The sequence below is a fragment of the Nannospalax galili genome, unplaced genomic scaffold (assembly GCF_000622305.1).
Source record: "Nannospalax galili isolate Female #2095 unplaced genomic scaffold, S.galili_v1.0 scaffold387, whole genome shotgun sequence".
NCBI lineage: Eukaryota > Metazoa > Chordata > Mammalia > Rodentia > Spalacidae > Nannospalax > Nannospalax galili.
In genome coordinates, this window is record NW_008355795.1 from 643,866 (window position 1) to 661,365 (window position 17,500).

The 17,500-nt window shown below is 44.1% G+C and overlaps 1 protein-coding gene across 2 annotated transcripts in view; it reads left to right on the forward strand.

Moving 5' to 3' along the window:
- Erich3 (glutamate rich 3) overlaps positions 1–14,612 on the forward strand; it is a 119,430-nt gene extending 104,818 nt beyond the window's left edge. Inside the window, exons 13-15 of one of the 2 annotated variants that reach the window (XM_008853641.2) lie at positions 4,489–4,611; positions 9,538–11,708; positions 12,477–14,612. In XM_008853641.2, the coding sequence (XP_008851863.1) occupies positions 4,489–4,611; positions 9,538–11,705 (2,291 nt within the window). In that variant the 3' untranslated portion in view covers positions 11,706–11,708; positions 12,477–14,612. The remainder of the gene's footprint in view (positions 1–4,488; positions 4,612–9,537; positions 11,709–12,476) is intronic. The other variant, XM_008853642.2, reaches the window with a different exon arrangement.
- Positions 14,613–17,500: the final 2,888 nt, after the last annotated feature.

Consider the following 17,500-nt stretch of genomic DNA (forward strand, 5'->3'; position numbering starts at 1 on the left):
CTCCTCCCCGCCATGGGGCCCAGGGCATCACCCACACTGTCTCCTCCCCGCCATGGGGCCCAGGGCATCACCCACACAGTCTCCTCCCCGCCGTGGGGCCCAGGGCATCACCCACACTGTCTCCTCCCCACTGTGGGGCTCAGAGCCCAGCCTCAGCGTCCCTTTTCCTTGTAGATATTGGGTCCCTGAGTGGGAATTGACGACTGTTCAACTTAATGCTTCTGAGAAAGATGTGTATCCAGCTGGAAATTAAGGATATTCTAGCAGCTGCCCATCCTCTTTTAGGGGAATGCAGCAAGGACGGTGCTAATTTTGTATAAATCATTCTTCTTCTTCAACAGTGGCAAAAAGGATTGATTTAATTTAGAAGGTTCACTTATCAGTTCCCAGATACCATTTCTCAGTAGCCCAGAGTATAAGGTTCTGACTACACATTCTACGACAATTCAATGAAACTAGAAATAATTCACAAAATATGATTACTCACAAGAAATTAGAAATTAATAAGCAGTACTGTAAATAATTCTTGAGTCCAAGAAAAATTCGATTCCCCAATTATTCATTGTGTAATTATTAGAACCATCATTCACTATTTTTAAGGTGACCTGTTCGAAACTACAGCTTCAATGATTCCACTAAAGTTATGAGGAAAAATATGTAACAAATTAGCAAAACCTATAATCATACTTTGTATGATTTTTAAGGTGACCTGTTCGAAACTACAGCTTCAATGATTCCACTGAAGTTATGAGGAAAAATATGTAACAAATTAGCAAAACCTATAATCATACTTTGTATGATTTTTAAGGTGACCTGTTCGAAACTACAGCTTCAATGATTCCACTAAAGTTATGAGGAAAAATATGTAACAAATTAGCAAAACCTATAATCATACTTTGTATGATTTTTAAGGTGACCTGTTCGAAACTACAGCTTCAATGATTCCACTGAAGTTATGAGGAAAAATATGAAAAAAAAGCCAAGAAGAAGAACAAGACCATACAGCAGGAAATTCATTCGGCTTGCCTAACATACGAGGTCTAGCCTTCTCTTCACTCTCAATTCCCAAATTATCAGTACCAAAGGAATTGACAGATCACAGCATGGTTAGCAATAATATCAGGAGCCAGGGCTCTGAATCAATCTAGGGCAGACTGCCTGTTGGCGTCTCATTTTAGATGAGCATTTGGAGGCAAGAATCAACGACCTCTAAAAAGGTTTGTGCTTTTTGAGTCAGAAGTTCCAAGTGTACGAATTTATCCTAAAAGATTATAGGAATCATGTACAAAACGATGGGACATGGTATTTAAAACAGTTAAAATAGTTGCACATACAATGTAAAGGCTTGACTACTGAGCTGCGTCCCCACCCAACGCTTCCTTCGAACCTTGGACGTGTTGCTGAGGAACACTCTGTTCCTTAACGATATGGTGAAGTAGAATTGTTAGGTGAATGAAATGAGATGAAGAAGCTGTCCTCAGCAACAGCACAGTGAGCAAAGCCGACAGAGGCACCAAAATACCAGGTGAGACGTTCCTTCCACATCACAGGATCGTGGCTGGTGCTTGCTTTCCTCTGTGTATTCTGAAGAAATCTTTTCAATCTTTAGATAATGAGTTTATACTATTTTTATGTTTAGGGGAAGTATGTTATATGTTATTGTGTCATAGATTTGTTTTAATAATAGAAACTTAATACTGTAATATGAAATATTATAGTATTTCAAACCATATTATTATAGAATTCCCTACATCATTTGAGTGGAAAAAGATCATTTTCTAAGAAATTCCTTGTGTGATCCACTTGATTTGCTACTAATTCTGTGAGACCTGACAATTACCATTGCCTTTAGAGGCCATTTTAGAGAGAGTTAAGGACAGGTGCCTTCTGGGGTGAGGGGCCAGAAAGAAGGAACAGAGGGACAGGTGGCTGACAGGAGTCCCAGCAGGCCAGGCCATCCTTCTCTGTGGGTGGAAAAGAGTAGATGGGGGAACTGGCCAAGTTCTTGCTTTCAAGTTTTAGTACCAGAAGAACATCTAAGAGAAAATGTCACGGTGGGGCCTTTGCTGATCACAGACTTACTGAGTCCCCAGAACTGAAGGCAGACTTTCATTCTTGCTACACGAGGGCAGAAACACGTGACTGCAGGGGCTTTCATCCACTCCAAAGCCTACACCTCCAGGGGCAGGCCAGCACATGGGGCAGGTGGAGACTGTGGCCCCAGCACAGAAGCCAGCTTCACTGTCAATTCTGAGTGAGTCCTAAAAGTCACATGAATGCTTGGCTTCCTAGAATAGTTTTTGACTCAATAGCTGCTATTTAATTATTGTTTATTATTATTATGCTAAGCCACATTTCTTTCAAAAGTTGAGTTTGCATATACTGTAGAGAGCTTCATTATGATCCTTTCATCTATCTATCATCTATCTAGGCAGATAGGTGATAGATAGACAGATCTCACACTTGGTTCTCTGCCCTTCCCCTCCCTTCTTTGTTTCATCTATCTATCATCTATCTAGGCAGATAGGTGATAGATAGATAGACAGATCTCACACTTGGTTCTCTGCCCTTCCCCTCCCTTCTTTCTGGTCCCCTTCCTGCTCTGCAGTCCACTTCCTTCTGCTTTCAGGTTGTGTATAGTCCATTGCCCCATCTTCTTCCCCTTCCCTTCCCCGTAGACCCCTAGCTTCCATCTCTTAGACCACCATCTACTTAGGGATCTACATATGACCACTATCTGCTCACCTTTCTATATATATCTAAATTTGCATCTTGATTCTACATATGAGAGAGAACATGTGATGCATGTCCTTCTGGGTCTGGCTTGTTTCAGGAAGCCTTATTACAGCTTGTAATGCATTTAGACCAAACCTAGATGGCTCTTGGCACTGTTGGAATGAGGCTTCCTTCCATCGCTGAATCAGCTTCCATTCCTAACATCCTGGTACTCTCATTGTTCAGTCAGCTGAACAAGTTTTATGTAAGACCCAAACCTCCTCATTTAAACTCTTTAATGTACCATATTACAGTAACATTATTATAATAGGTGAATGATATTTGAGTTTTATGCACCCCATGGTTCATAGACATCCTACAATGCAGTTGATTCAGTAGTAAATCCAACGATAATGGAGTTGATGATGTCATCTCCAAATGGTAGTGCTGTAAGAAAATATCCGAGTTTGTACATTGTATGAATGAAGAAAGCTCATGTTCAAAACTTTTTCTAAAACATATTTGAACTACATGGACTTCCTCTTTTTATTTACATGTATATTTTCTTAACATTAACATGGTCAGGTCATCATTTTCCCACTAAGTTCCACTCAAGGCAGATACCACACTGTTTGTTAAATCCATAGTTCTGCCTCAGGAATTCATTTTGAATTAACCAAGAGATGGCATTGTGAATCTGGTTTTCTCAGAGTATAGCCCTTGGATTAGCCTGCACCATAATCTCAGTGGTGGGAGGGGACAAAGGAGAGAATGAGGAAGGAGGGAAGGCAGGCGATCCGGAGATACCACCCGTGCTTCTACTCCAGAAGGCAGATCTAAGTCTAATGTTATTGACTGGGCTTCTGTTAAGCACAAGAGGATGGACAGTAATGGATGTTAAGAATTCAGAGACACAGGCCATCGAATTACTGGCAGGGAGGGAGGACATCATCAGAAGCGAAAGCAAACGTAATTGACTTTCCAGTTTGCTTGGAACTTGGTGATAGTAGTCGTAAAATGTCCCCCGTCAGCACTTCCAGGGCTTTCGCAGCTCTTACTCAGTGCCCTGCTAGCACACAGAAGACCAGTGCTCTGCGTACATTCCTTTGTTTCTTCCTCACACCTTTGACTCTAGATCTCTCTTGACAGATGGGTAAACTGAGGTGGTAGCTAGCATGCCCTTTGGAGCTTGAACTTTGAGCTCTGTCCCTGAAATCCATAGTAGTAATCATCTGGGTATAGCAGAAATTCTGTGAGAGCCTGTCTTGTCAAGTTGATAGGAATTCCTTAATAGCCTCTTTTGGCTTCTGTCCGTTTGGGGTACGCATTGAGGTCAAATCACTAAAACATACTAATGGGTGAGCAGCCCAGAGTGCTGTGAGCTTGGGCAGGTTTCACATTTCCAAAGGGCAGCAATGATTGTGTTATAGAAGTCCTAACATGCTTTTCTAGAAGGTAAAAGGCCACCTGCTGCTTCCCAAGTCTGCCCATTGCGTGTGTACTTGGCAAACCTTCACGGCTTCTGGCTGCTGTCTTGCTTGAATGGAGTATTTCTTTGCATGTGCCTCTTTTTTTTCATTTCGTGATCTGTGCTGTTTTCCTTTTGAAATCATACCTTGGAAGCCATTTAAGCTTCACAGTTTTAGAAACAAGGTCACATTTTATGTGCGTGCATATAAATTGACCTCACTTGCTTAAGCGATGTGAAATTGCTCAGCAATGTTCCCATGACTTGTTTTATACCTTTTCATATTTTATATGCTCTTCAATCAGTTGGACAAAAAATAAGGGAGGCCGAGGTGCCAAGCCGCCAGCACTCTGACACCGGGGCTGATGTTTGCAATGCAGGTGAGGTGGCATCCAAGAGGAAGCTGGAGACCGCCAACTTGGGTGGAGGTAAGGATTTGTCTTTATCTAGCAAAGACCTTCAGAAATTCTCTGCAAATGGCCGGTCCCTGTCTGCTGTCTTCCTGTCCTTTTTTCTCTTCTCTGCTGGTCTCTTTCCTGTTCCTGTTTCTCATTTACCAAATAGGATGGCAGGAAGTAGTTGGAGGGCTGGAAGGGGAGCTTTCAAACTGGCATCAGCTATAAATGCCATTTTAAAAAATGCATTGATGCCTAAGGAAAATACTGGTAGGGAATTTCAGATTGGTCATATTATATAATCTTACAGTTAATTGACCAAGCTGGCGAATTTATCTTCACTGACCCAGGTGGAACACATTAGGAGCCTGAGCACACCATGTTTCACAGTGGGTCATGGAGACTTCTCAGCCCTCTCATAATTAGAAAGAACTGATTGTTGTCGATGTGTGAACTGGTGCTTGGTGCTCGGTATCCATCCTGAAATATTATTGTCAGGTGAAACCCAGCCAACAGAACAGGGCTCACACTCATGTGATTAATGTCCTACATCTCTGAAGTTAGGCTTCCTCATGCTCGGTGAATGATGTATATAATGTTCTGATTTGATGGGTCTAGAGAGATGGCTCAGCAGTTAAGAGCACTGGCTGCTCTTCTAGTGGGCTTGAATTTGGATTCCAACAGCCATGTGGCTTCACAACAGCTGTAATTACAGTTCAGGCAATCCTATGCTCTCTTTTGGTCTCCTCAGGCACCATCACGACACACACACAGACACAGATACACAGACACACAAACACACAATAATAAATTTTAAATGCTGTTCTGATTTGAATCTACATGTGTTTGGGGGATATTGGTTTTGGTAATCACATCACCCCATCTCCAGTGCTTAGTGAGAGCCGTCAACACTACACTTTGGCTTCATGGACTCCCTTTCTCCTTTGACAGCATGAAGTAGGTCACATGACATTTGTAGAGCAGTGGGTGGAGTCACAGGAGAGGGATGAAGAGCTTGTCCAGTGGGCATTCCCCTAGGGGAATTCTGGTGAACCTCTCCAAACACATAGCTCCAGTCATTAATGAGGCCTAAGTCTAACCATGAACATCTAGTTCACTGAAGGCACTGTGAGGAGACTGTGAGGATTTTACATTTAGACACTCTTATGACCATTTCACACACACTATCCCTGGGAAGAATTTTGCAAGTCCAGAGTGGCTGTTCTCTGGATAGGAGATGAAGACTTAGAGAGGAGTTACTTCCTAAGCTCGCATAGCTACCAAGCACCAAACCTGCAGGCTCACCAGGCCTGTCAGACCTCCAGGCACAGGCATCACACCAGACCCTCTTGCCCCATTAGTGAACGCTGCACACTTGCTTCTAGAAAACGTATTTCCAAAAGCTTGTGAGATTATCATAGAAAACACGGGCTTTTTCCACGTTGCTATTTCTTAGGAAGGTTTCAGTTCCCCTTTGCCTCTTGCTTTGGGATAGTGTTTGACTTCCTCCTGTTGTGTGTTCATGTAATAGCTCGGCTGGGTGCCATTAGCATTTTTCTAGAATGTAGACACTATATTACTACGTGGTGAGTAGGCAGTTTTAGTCCCTCATTTTCCAAATGTTTTTAATTAATCCATAAATTTAGAGGCCAGGTTAAAAAAACAGATGACTTTATTTAAATGTTTTTCATACCTGAGTTTTTAATAACACTTTTATGTAGGAATTTGAAAAGCAACAGACACGCTATTCCGAGAACTTGACACACTGTTGCTGTTTCTCATTGTTCTAGCAAAGCTGAGCTCTAGACCAGTCAGAACCAGTAGTGAAATGAAAATAGACTACATTCTTTGAGGGTAATTGACTGCATGTTCTCTGAGTAAACAGTTTCTCTACATCTCCCCTTGGGAGCTCGTAAGTACAATTTGAGAGGTTGCTAATTAATGCCTAGGGGATCACCTATACAGGGCAGCCTGGCCTCACAGACCTGAAACTTTCATTTTGACTCCTTTGATAGAAGACATCAAAAGTTATCCTCCAAAACCGTATTTTAAGGAAATCTCATGTCAGCTATTATAGCCTGTCCTCCAAATGGTTTATGATACTACCTGGTAAGGACTGACTCACACAACAAAGGGCAGCCATGTTCTGTGTTAGAAGAGGTGGTGAAGTGGTTAGCCGTGTGGAGGGAAGGCAGAGGTTGTCCCTGACCCTGCTGTAGGGACGATACCTAGGGGAAAGGCATACAAGACCCGACTCAGACGGTAAGCGTGCGTGCTGCCAAGCCTGGGGACCTGATTCAATCCCTGAAATCCACAGGATGGAAGGACAGAATCAAACTGACTCCTGAACATTGTTCTCTGATCTGCACATGTAAATTGTGGCACGTGTGCTCCTTTCCCTCTCCCCAACACAGGCACACGATAAGTAAAGGTAAACAATTATGTTTAAGACGAGTGAGCAAAAAAAAATGAGGAAGACACGTTTGCTTACAAGTGTGGGACCTGATAGGTAATTTACTATAATTTATAACGTCTAGTCTCTAGTCATGTGTTCTTTTGTGTGTTAGTGCACGCATGTCAATGTTGATAAGTGTGCAGATGCACGTGTGTGTGTGTTTGTGTGTGTATGACAGAGAGAGTATACATATGTGAGCATGTTTGTGTAGAGGCTGGAAGTTAACCTGGGGTTTGGGTGGTGTTCATGCATTTTTCAACCTTTTTTTTTCTTTTGAGACATGATCTCTCACTGGACCTAGAGATCACCAAGTAGGCTAGGCTGGCTATCAGTGAACTCCAGGGAACCATCTCTCCCCTCTCTGCAGCGCTGGGATTACAAGCATGCAACACTACACCTGGCTATTTTTTACATGGATTCTGGGGATGGAATTCAAGTCCTCATGCATGTGCAGGAAGAACATACCTGACTGAGTTATCTCCCTTGTGCTGAGTGTCTCTAAAGATTGAAAAATTCTGAAGGAACTGGGCAGGTGACATGGCTCAGCTGGTAAAGGTGCTTGCTGCACACGCCCGGGGAGCTGAGTTCAATCCCTAGAACTCCCATGAAGTGGAAGGGGAGAGCGAACTCCACCAAGTTGTCCTCTGACCCCCACCCATGCCAGCGGGTATGTGCCCCACCAAACACACCTCAGATATACAATAATAATACTAAAACTTAAAAATACAGATGTTAGTATAATAGGGGTTATTGAGATACTATTTTTGAAGTTCATCAGTTGTAAAGTTTAAGATTTTTGAGTACTTAATATGACATGCTATTACATAGTTTGTAGGAATCATTCAGAAACCATATAAGTCCTTGTTAAGTAATGAGAGATTCAACATACAGCCTTTTAAAAATCGTAAGTGGCGTGCATTTATTATTTATTTACTTGGTCTTTTTGAGGCAGGCTCTCCCTGTAGCCCCAGCTGGCATGGAACATACTAGGTAGCCCAGGATGGCCTTGATCTCACAGAGATCCACCTGCCTCTGCCTCCCTAGTGCTGGGATTAAAGGCATGCGCCCCCCAGGCCTAGCTACCTTCATTTATTAAAATGTGATAGAAAGCACAGGAAGATTCACGAAGGAGTCTTGAATGAGAGCTTGTGAAATACTTGATAAGGGTTATTTATGCTGAAGACTATCCCACTCTACAAAGTCCTGTCTCACTCTGTGATCCTATTTTGCCAAAGACAAATCACTTTCTGAACACAGATGGAATATATCACGATGTGGAATACAAATAGGTGTCTAGTAAAATGTCCCACCTGAGCTAGGAAGATTTTTGATGACTAAGTCTAACCAGAGTAGCTCTAAGATACAGAACAATGCATGATCTGCCATCTATCATTGATATTGCTTTTGTGTTCTTAAAATCTGTTGAATTCTTTGATCATGTTTATAATTGTTCTTTGAAATTCTGTTTCCTGGCATTCATTCCTCTAGGTAGTTCTCATTGTAGAACTCTTCTATAGGGCTGGTGGGGTTTGGCTGGGACATATTACTTTGGTTTTTCATATTATCTGTACTTTTTCACTGTGGTCTGGGCATGTCAATTTCTTCTGTTGCTTGTGTGTCTTGTATGGAGATCCATCTGCCCCTGCTGAGCTGAAGTTTGGCTCTGTCTGTATTGGTGATGTAGCTTTGCTGCTTTCTGATCAGGTATGAGTAGTCAGTTGGTCTGTGCCTTGGGTTTTGTCTTTTGATTTTTTTTATTGGAGGGAAGACTGGATGAATCCAGTCATGCTAGTCAGGAGCTGACTGGTTCTAACTAGCTAAGCAGAGGAGGTATGAGCCCTGTATCTGAATAACTGGGGTGGTCCCAAAACTGGGGAATGTTGACCAGGATAGGCAGGCATTCTCTGGCAGCCTCAACAAGGAAGGGTCAAGGCTCAAGGAAGGTCAAAGGGAAAAGGATAGGCTGGTTCTGACTAGCTACTGAGACGTTGTAAGCCCTGGAGCAGCAGGCCTAGGTTGGACCCAAAGCTGGGGGCTGGGTGCTGTGGGATCTGGCTAAGTCACCCAGGCTAGTCAGGAGCTCTCCCACCTTAAATGCTTTTTGCTTGTCACATAATGTTTCTTCAAGTTTTAATGTTTGAAATGGAAGTAGGGTGTTGATATTTGGGTGTGTGTACATGCATGTGTCTGTGTATGTATGTGTATGCATATATGTATGTATGTGGGAGAATTTATTGATTATAAAACAAAGAATTTTGTTTGCTCATTTTAACATGTTTGAATGTCAACCTTAATATCAACCTATTTATTAAATTTGAAAGCATTTCTTTTCATAATAAAAGGAATTTTTTCAATTATAGTTCATGTTAGATCATGATATCACAGAATCTACCAAGGAAAGGCTTCGTAGATAATTTCAGGGTCTGCTTAACAATATATATATATATATTTTTTTTTCTACACTTTGATCAAAGTCACCTTGTTGTTTCATCTTAATTTTGTAGCAACAAATGGAAATTTAGTGGAAAAAGCAGCATTCAACATGAATGAGCAATCTGAGCAAGTTGAACAAGAGACGTGTGCATTGGAGAAGAGAGCAGTGATGGAGGAAGAGGAAGGTCCCCAGCCCCAGGATGCTGACACGGGGGCAGGGCTGAGAGAGGAAACAGGGATGGAGGAAGAGGACAGTCCCCAGGCCCAGGATGCTGAGGCAGTGGAGGAAAACGCAGATGTGGCACTGGCGGAGAAAGCAGGGGCTTTGGAAGTTCGCTTAGAGGAAAGGAACCCCACAGTAGGGCAGCTGGCATCAGAACAGTCTAGACAGAAAGCAGAAACCCCTCTGAGCACAGCAAGTGTGGAAGAGGCAGATGTAGAAGGGAACAACAGACCTGGTAAGGCAAAGCTGAGCTCCACAGGACAAGCAGCAGCCAGGGACTCTGGGTGGCTGAGTGGAGATGAGGCTCCTGACAGGCAGGAGCATGAGGGTCACAACAGGCAGACCTTGGTGTATCGGGTGCTCAGGATGGAAGAGGTGGTTTCTGACATGGAACAGGCCTTGGGGGAGGCTGTGACCGCAGACAGCACAGCTTTGCCTTCAGAGAATCTTCAGGAAGCAGCAGTTCTTAGAGAAGCAGGGACTCAGGAAGGGGGAGAGGCTGAGAGGAGGGAGGTTGAGAGGGAGGGAGACTCCAAAAACCCAGATGTGCACCAAGGTGAAGACGAGGCACCCGCAGAACTGGAGGACCTGGGGCCTGTGGAGGACGTGGGGCCGATGGAGGACACAGCATCTGAGGCACAGGACGGCTCTGAAGACTCAGTGGTACCCAAACAGAAACTGGCCTCAGAGAGGAAGAAAGATCCGGAAGTAGGGGTGCCCTTGAGCTGCCCAACAGGAGAGGCAGAGGCAAGGCAGATGGAAGCGGTCCAGGGCAGCCCTGCAGGACTCCTTCAAGGACTGACCCAGGGGAGCCTGCCGGGGGCGGGGTCTACCAGGGAAGGGGACAGGAAAGCAAGCTGTCCTGAGCAAATAGAGAGTCCCCAAACACCTCGGAGGGAAACTGGATCTGCGCAAGAGGTGACAGGGGCCAGCGCACTGAAGGGCGAAGACACTTTGGAGGAGCAAAAAGAAGAAGGGGGAGAGGAGGACGGAGCAAAGGAAGTGAGGTCAGAGGGAGGGACCGAAGCACCCCGAGGGGATATGCGTGCTGAGGATGCAGAACCCACCCGGGCCGGTGACTTGGCCTCGGATGCAGGGCTTCTAGAAGATTCACTGAAGGAAACGACGGTCACCCCGTCTGAAGCATCCCCTTCATACGGAACGTCAGTGGAGGAGGACATCGCCACAGCCACAGAGCTGCTGGGCCAGGAGACGGAGGCTCCTGCGCAGGGCGGGGAGCCCAGCGGCCATGGAGAGCGGGTGTCAGGGGCCCCTGGACCGCAGCCTGCAGGCGAGGCGCAGGCATCCGAGGGGTCCGCCAGGGTCCTAGCGGAGGCCGAGTGTGCCAACAACGAGTCGGGCAGCCTTTCGGGACCAGACGGACGGGGTGAGGAGGGGCCTCCTGGGGTGGAAGAAGAAGGCCACGCCGTGCAGAAGACCCGGGAACATCTTCCCGAGCGAGAGCCCACCGTGGCAGGGGAGTTCGGGGGCGGGGCTGGGGCTGGGGAGCCGCTGGAGGACCGGGGTAAAGAGCATGCGCCGAGAACGGCGAGGTGGAGCCATGTAGGGCTGGACGGGGCCGTGGGAGGAAGAGCGGTTCTGGCCGAGGAAGATCTCCACCGAGGAGGAGCAGCAGAAACAGCCGCAGGGCAGAGGGTACAGCAGAGGGAGGTGCTGGCGGCAGGGGTGATGGGGACTTCAGCAGGGCCTGGGGCAGATGCTGGGCCAGAACCGAAGGATCCCGAAGCACAGGCCTCAAGGCGAGGGCAGGATGCTCAGTGCGCAGGGTCAGCTGGAGATGGGGCAGAGCCAGGGAGGCAGGATGAGGAACACGTGTCAGGGGCAGCCGAAGGAGGATCGACGCCTCGGAGAGGGCCAGAGCTGAGCAGAGAGTATCTAGAGACAGCAACCACGCCGAAGCTGGATTTTTCTGGAACCCTTGGGAAGCATCCACACATGCTGCAAAGTGAGGGTGAGAGTCCCTTGAACACAAAGGAGGAGGCGGTTCCACCTTAGACGGTGAGTTTAAATCCGACGTGTGTGCAGCCTTTCCGAAACCCCACGTGGGTCACCTCCCCTTGGGTATGGCCTTTCCTACCCCCCGCCCCGTGTCAGCTGAGCTCATCATATACAGGCACCCTTCAGTCCCGTGCTACTTAGCCCCAAGCAGGCCTGAAGGGTGTGGTGAGGAAGGGGGAGCTGGCAGAGAAGCCTGCGTCAGCTAAGTGACCCCTTAGTGTAAACAGGCCTCCCAGATCTTCTGTGTGTCCCACAGTGCTCAAGGACAAATTCAGAGAGGAATGTGCACAGCTACACACGCGAGAAGTAAAGGGTCACACTCAGGCTAGAATTCTTTCCACTTTAGTGTTTTTATTTTAAAAGATAACTGCTTGAGAATTTCACACCTGCATATAATGTGTTTTATCAGTTCATTCCACTCTGTCTCCTCCAGCTCATTCCATAGCCCCACCACCACTTTAGGGTTTGGAAGGGTGAAGAAACCCTCCCCACAGTCATTTGCCACACACGGAGCTCTGTGTCTTTACCGCTGAAGGATTACAAAATTTAACAGACATGTATCTTCCATGCATCAAATACAAATATCGCATTTGTATTTACCATGCAATATTTCAATGCCTAAGCTTTGAATAGTAAAGGCCACAAAGTATTTACTTTTTGCATGTCCTGTTATTTCCAGGACCCTCCCATATCCATGGTGCCTAGTTTCTAACATTTTGAGTGATTTTTTAATCTATAATGTTACTGTCTTTTTAAATTATTTTGCAGGATATTTTAAAGGTGTCTTCTGGAAGATGCAGAGTGGAGAAATATTGAGACTTGCACTTCTCCAGGACTTTAGATTTTGTTTTCGTGTAAATCACTGCTTGTCTGAGTTAGTTCCCAATCTGTCCATGCTAGTCAGTAGCTTAGTAACCACGGTGGAAATAGCTCAAATGGATTTGCAAAGCCCTCACAGGAGCAGTGGTCCCAAACTGGAGACTGGGGAGTGTTGCACAGTCCACACAGCTAGTGTCTAGATTCCAATCAAAGTGATAGTTTTCAAATGTTTGACTTCTAGCAAAGAACACCAGAAGGAAGGCCCAACCCTAATATCTGGAATTTCTTTTATTCCCTTTTTATTTTAGAGTCAAATATTAATCCCAGTTTCAGGTATGGGGGTTGATTTTAAACCTGAAGCTTGGCACTTTTATCACCCGGTCTTTGGGAATGGGCTCCAGAGTTTTCCATGAACACTCAAAACTGAAGATTGCTCCAAGCCATTCTAAGTGCTTCCAGAAAGAGATCCCACAATATGGAAATTCAGTTTCTCTTGGAAACCTTTATCCTTCCTATTTATAGCAGGGGTGTGAAGTGGAAACCTTCCTGCAAAATGCCCTTTGTCTTGTGTATTTTGGCCTTCTGTTTTCTTGGGCAGATTAGAAAGATGTTAGCTGGATGCACCTCATTCCAGGACCTTTGTTTACTGGGCTGCCCGAATGTAAACAAAAGCAGCGAATAATTTAAATGAACAGGACACAAATGGTAACTGTAAGGGAAAGACATCAATACCCGATGTCATTCTGTAGAAAAGCAGATTGGGTCAAATCAGCATCCTGCTCCTCTTCCCTAGTTCTGTGATTTCAAATCTGTGACGGAGCCTCACAGTCATTCGTGAGGCAGCAGCCCCAGGTTCCTTCCAAATGGTACTCTGGCATTATTTTCTAGTTGAGCATCATTGTGCCCAAAGGGTCTGGATTTCCTTGAAGGCACCGACACAGTAGTGACCCGAACTCACATGATTGCCTCCCTTTTCTACCAAGTGAGGCGGTAAGAATGTATAAATCAGTAATCCCCCAGCCAGGGAGCACACGGCATTTTACAATGACTTAACCGATTCCTCACCCCAAAGGTGAGGATTTAATTAGTTTTAAGTGAATCCGCAGCAGTATTTTTAAAAACTTCTTGACGCTACTAGGTAGCCAGATTTGACGTCCTCTCTGCACCAAGTCACCATACAGTCATGCCAGCTTGCCGTCTGTGTCTCTATGAACGAGGTGATGAATGATGGAGATATTCGATAATCAAGGAGATCCTGGAGCAGGCACGCTGGACCAGAGAGTGGATGGATCCTTTAATCACAGATGCCGTCACATAGCCCTTGTGCTTCTCTTACTTTCATAATTAGAAACTGCAGGGAGGGGGGCTAGAAACTACTGCTTAATCAGCTCCTTAAGGTATTCTCATCCATACCAAAGTCGTGAACACTGCTCAAATGGACTACTGGTTCAACTAAGGGTTCATGTTAGTTGGAAAACAGATTACGAGGGCATGGTCAAGCCCATATCTGTTTCCCTTTTTTTTGCTATTGCAGCGCCTCCTGGTTCCCCTTTCTAAATGAAACTGCAAGCATTATGAAAGAGGTGAACCCAACGTCAGTTCATTTCACTGTGATTGTATGAAGCGTTTTCTGAAGAACGCTCCCATCACCTACTGAGTGACGAGGATGAGGGCTACCCACTGGCAGCCACTGCTTCCCCGCCTCTGTGGTTGTGGGTGGATCTCAGGTACTCTACATAGGTTCTGAATGTTACTGATCAGCATTACTCTGACCTGTGTTTTTCCCCTAATTTCATCCTCCATGCTATAGAGCACTTTGAATACACAGCACTTTCGGAAAGATTGTAAACTCGTTAATCACATTGAAAAATGAGCTTCGCACAATGTGCTAAATGGAAATTGCATTGAATTATTTTTATATTTGACACATTCTATCAAACCTGTAGCGTAGTTCTACAAGCTGTATGTGGGTTTAACTGAGAAATTCAGTGTCATGATGTTTTGATTAAATGAATTCTTTCTCTGCGAATACTGCACTAATAAAATTATTGGTTTGTTCCACCAAACTGAGTTTTTTCCTACTTTCTTCATTACTAAAAAATAAATAATACATTTACAAACAAGACATGAGAGTTGTTCTTTGTAAATAAAACTAGACTTTTAAAACCTTTGTGTTCTAAAGGTTCATAAAATCTGAATGATAAGAGCAGACAAGAGACCCAGTTTTATGGGGCTGTGCTTTGAGTGCCTGTGATTGTATAGACTCTGCATTAGTACACATCGTTCAGAATCACAGGATAATACCAGAGAGGAAGATTACTCCCATGACTTTATAGAGAAGTAAACAGAAGCTCAATATAGTTAAGTGCCTCTTTTGAAATCACAGTCAATCTCGATCATCTACTGCCTAACTCAGACTAGCTTTAAAAACCCCATACATTGCATTTAGGAAGAGTTACCTTAGATGGGAGCATACTAAGTGTCTTCTCAAGTTTTTATGGAAGATGAAAAATACCCTATAATGCATCTTGTAATAGTGACATGGGAGCTGGTTTTAGCCATTGTTCACCAAAGAACAAGATAAACAATTGAAGACATGATAGATTCCCAAAGGTAGCATAAGAAGAATTGGGCTTTGCATGTGAATTTTGAGGTGCGTCTTTCCCATGGCTTTGGCTTAGGTGAGGTAAATGTGCAGCATGGTTGAGTCCTTTACAACTCTCATGATCAATAATTTTGCCATAATTATCGCCCTTGGAAAATGATTGTTTAACAAAGAAGAGAAACTAGGAAGGGGATTCATCCAGTAGGTGAGATATTCTAACAGCCTCAAGGACAGCCTAGGAGAGACAGCTTCTGACCCTGTTCCTCTGTACACTCAACGGTGTCATTAAGAAAAAGATTCCGGGTCACCTTCACTTTCAGAAGTACAGAGAAGAGCAAATATGGCCGAGATGCCTTAGAAATCACTCTCAATGCTTTTGTTCTCCTTCGTTCAGTTTCCTTTCTCCTAAAATGCCCAGTACAGGAAAAATTTGCTTTTTGAAATAACTTGGAACTTATTGTATGAGACGAAAGTGCCCTGAAATCATGGTGGTGTTTTTATTAAATTCTTTCTAGATACCTCAGATTCCTTAGCCATCTATGTGACCCACCTTTACACTATTTCGGAATGTTGCAAGTCCCCCCATTTTATCAGGGGAACCAGGGTGTACAGAGATAAGCTGCTGTCTGTCTTTTTTGTGAATCCTTCCTGATCTTTAAACATAATTAAAGGCTATGTCAAGGACTCGTACATTCTGGGAGAATCCTCAGTTTTTCAGGAGTTTGGGTGTTATTATAGAGACCTTCAACCTGGACAGAAGATGAAACTTTTCATGCACTGTTGGCAAGGGTGGACTGCGGATGCACAACTCCAGGATGCGTGTTGCCTGCAAATGGACTCGGCACTACCCTGTGGTCACAGTTCTCTGTGTTGCCCATCCCCACACTTTCTCGATCATAAAGACGGACTCCATCCATTTTTCAGTTTTCTTCTCTTTTAGTGGCCATAAAATGCCCTAAATGAAAGGAAGGATTTAAAGTAGAACACAAGAACTGAGGAGGAATAGTTTAGTGACTGACATATCCTTCTGCAAGTGCTTTCCAATTCTTTGTTTTCAAAAATATGAAGCGAGGATCATGCTGAGCTTTTAAGCTGATAAGCCATTAAAATATTTTTTAGTGTTTTAGTGGCCTGAGAATTTTGTTAAATTATGCAGAGTTCAATAAGGAGCATGGTTATACATTAAAACATCTGCTTCCACCCAGCCACTTATTTAGTGACATGCATAAACATTGTAATTTTACATCTGTAAAAAATAAACCACAAAGTGGAATAAAGCTTATGTTGAACACTGATTATAGCAGTAAATAATATTTTTCCAGTTACATAAACTAATTAAAAATAGAAATGTACATCAGAGAGGCATCGCTACTTTTAAATTTTTATGTCTGTGATGTTTATCAAAATATAGAACATATATAAGATTTCTTGATCAAATATGAATTCCTTATAATTTCAATCATATCTCAGCCCAGAAAAAATTAATGTACAGATTCCTATGATCATAACTTTTTAAATTAAGTTTTAATTTATAAAATAGTGACAGAGAAGTAGAGTCAGTAAAAGTCCTTGAAATACAAGAGTGGACTCAGGGACATAAAATTTTGTTGGAAAAGTGGGATAGAAATGTAAGTTTAAGCAAAAAATAACGATTTTATTTTTTAATACTAAAGGAAAGCTTAGTCATGTACTTTAAAATGGATGTTTGAGGTCAGGGTCTCTGAGAAGTGCTTTGGTATGTAGAAAGTTGATTGGAACAGGACTTGGGAGCAACACTTTGGGGACTGAGAAACCTGGGCAGGGAGGAAGGTTGAGTGGAGCTAGGTGCCAGGGAGGGAGCAGTCTGCTCAGGGGATCTCCAGTGCTGGGATGACCAGTGCAGGCAAGGGCCAGGCCTGTCAGGTGCCCATAGTTCAGCCTTTCCCCAGGAGGGAGCGCAACCTGGGCTAAGTGCTTCCTGCCTTTGAGAGCAGTTCCCATGGGAAAATTCAGCTTAACACTCTCCAGTCTAGGCAGCAGGCGAACCAATGAGTTCACTCCGAAGTGGGCTTGGGGCAGCACCCCAAAGCACCCATTGCACAGATGACACTGATACCAAATTGTATGGAATCTTGATTCCATGGGTTACATGTAGGAAAAAGATTTTTATCTTAGAAGGTCCTGTTTCATAACGGTCTAGGAATTATATCTGTGACTTCTATTTAAACTTTTGAACTGTTTTAGATGTTAAATGTGTGAGAACACATTGATGATTTCTTTAAAGCCACTTTAGAGGTGTGTGCACAAAGGTGTTTGAAGAGCCCTGTTAAAAAGAGCACAGTGAGGCCGGGTGTGGTAGCACACATCTTTAATCCCAGCACTCGGGAGG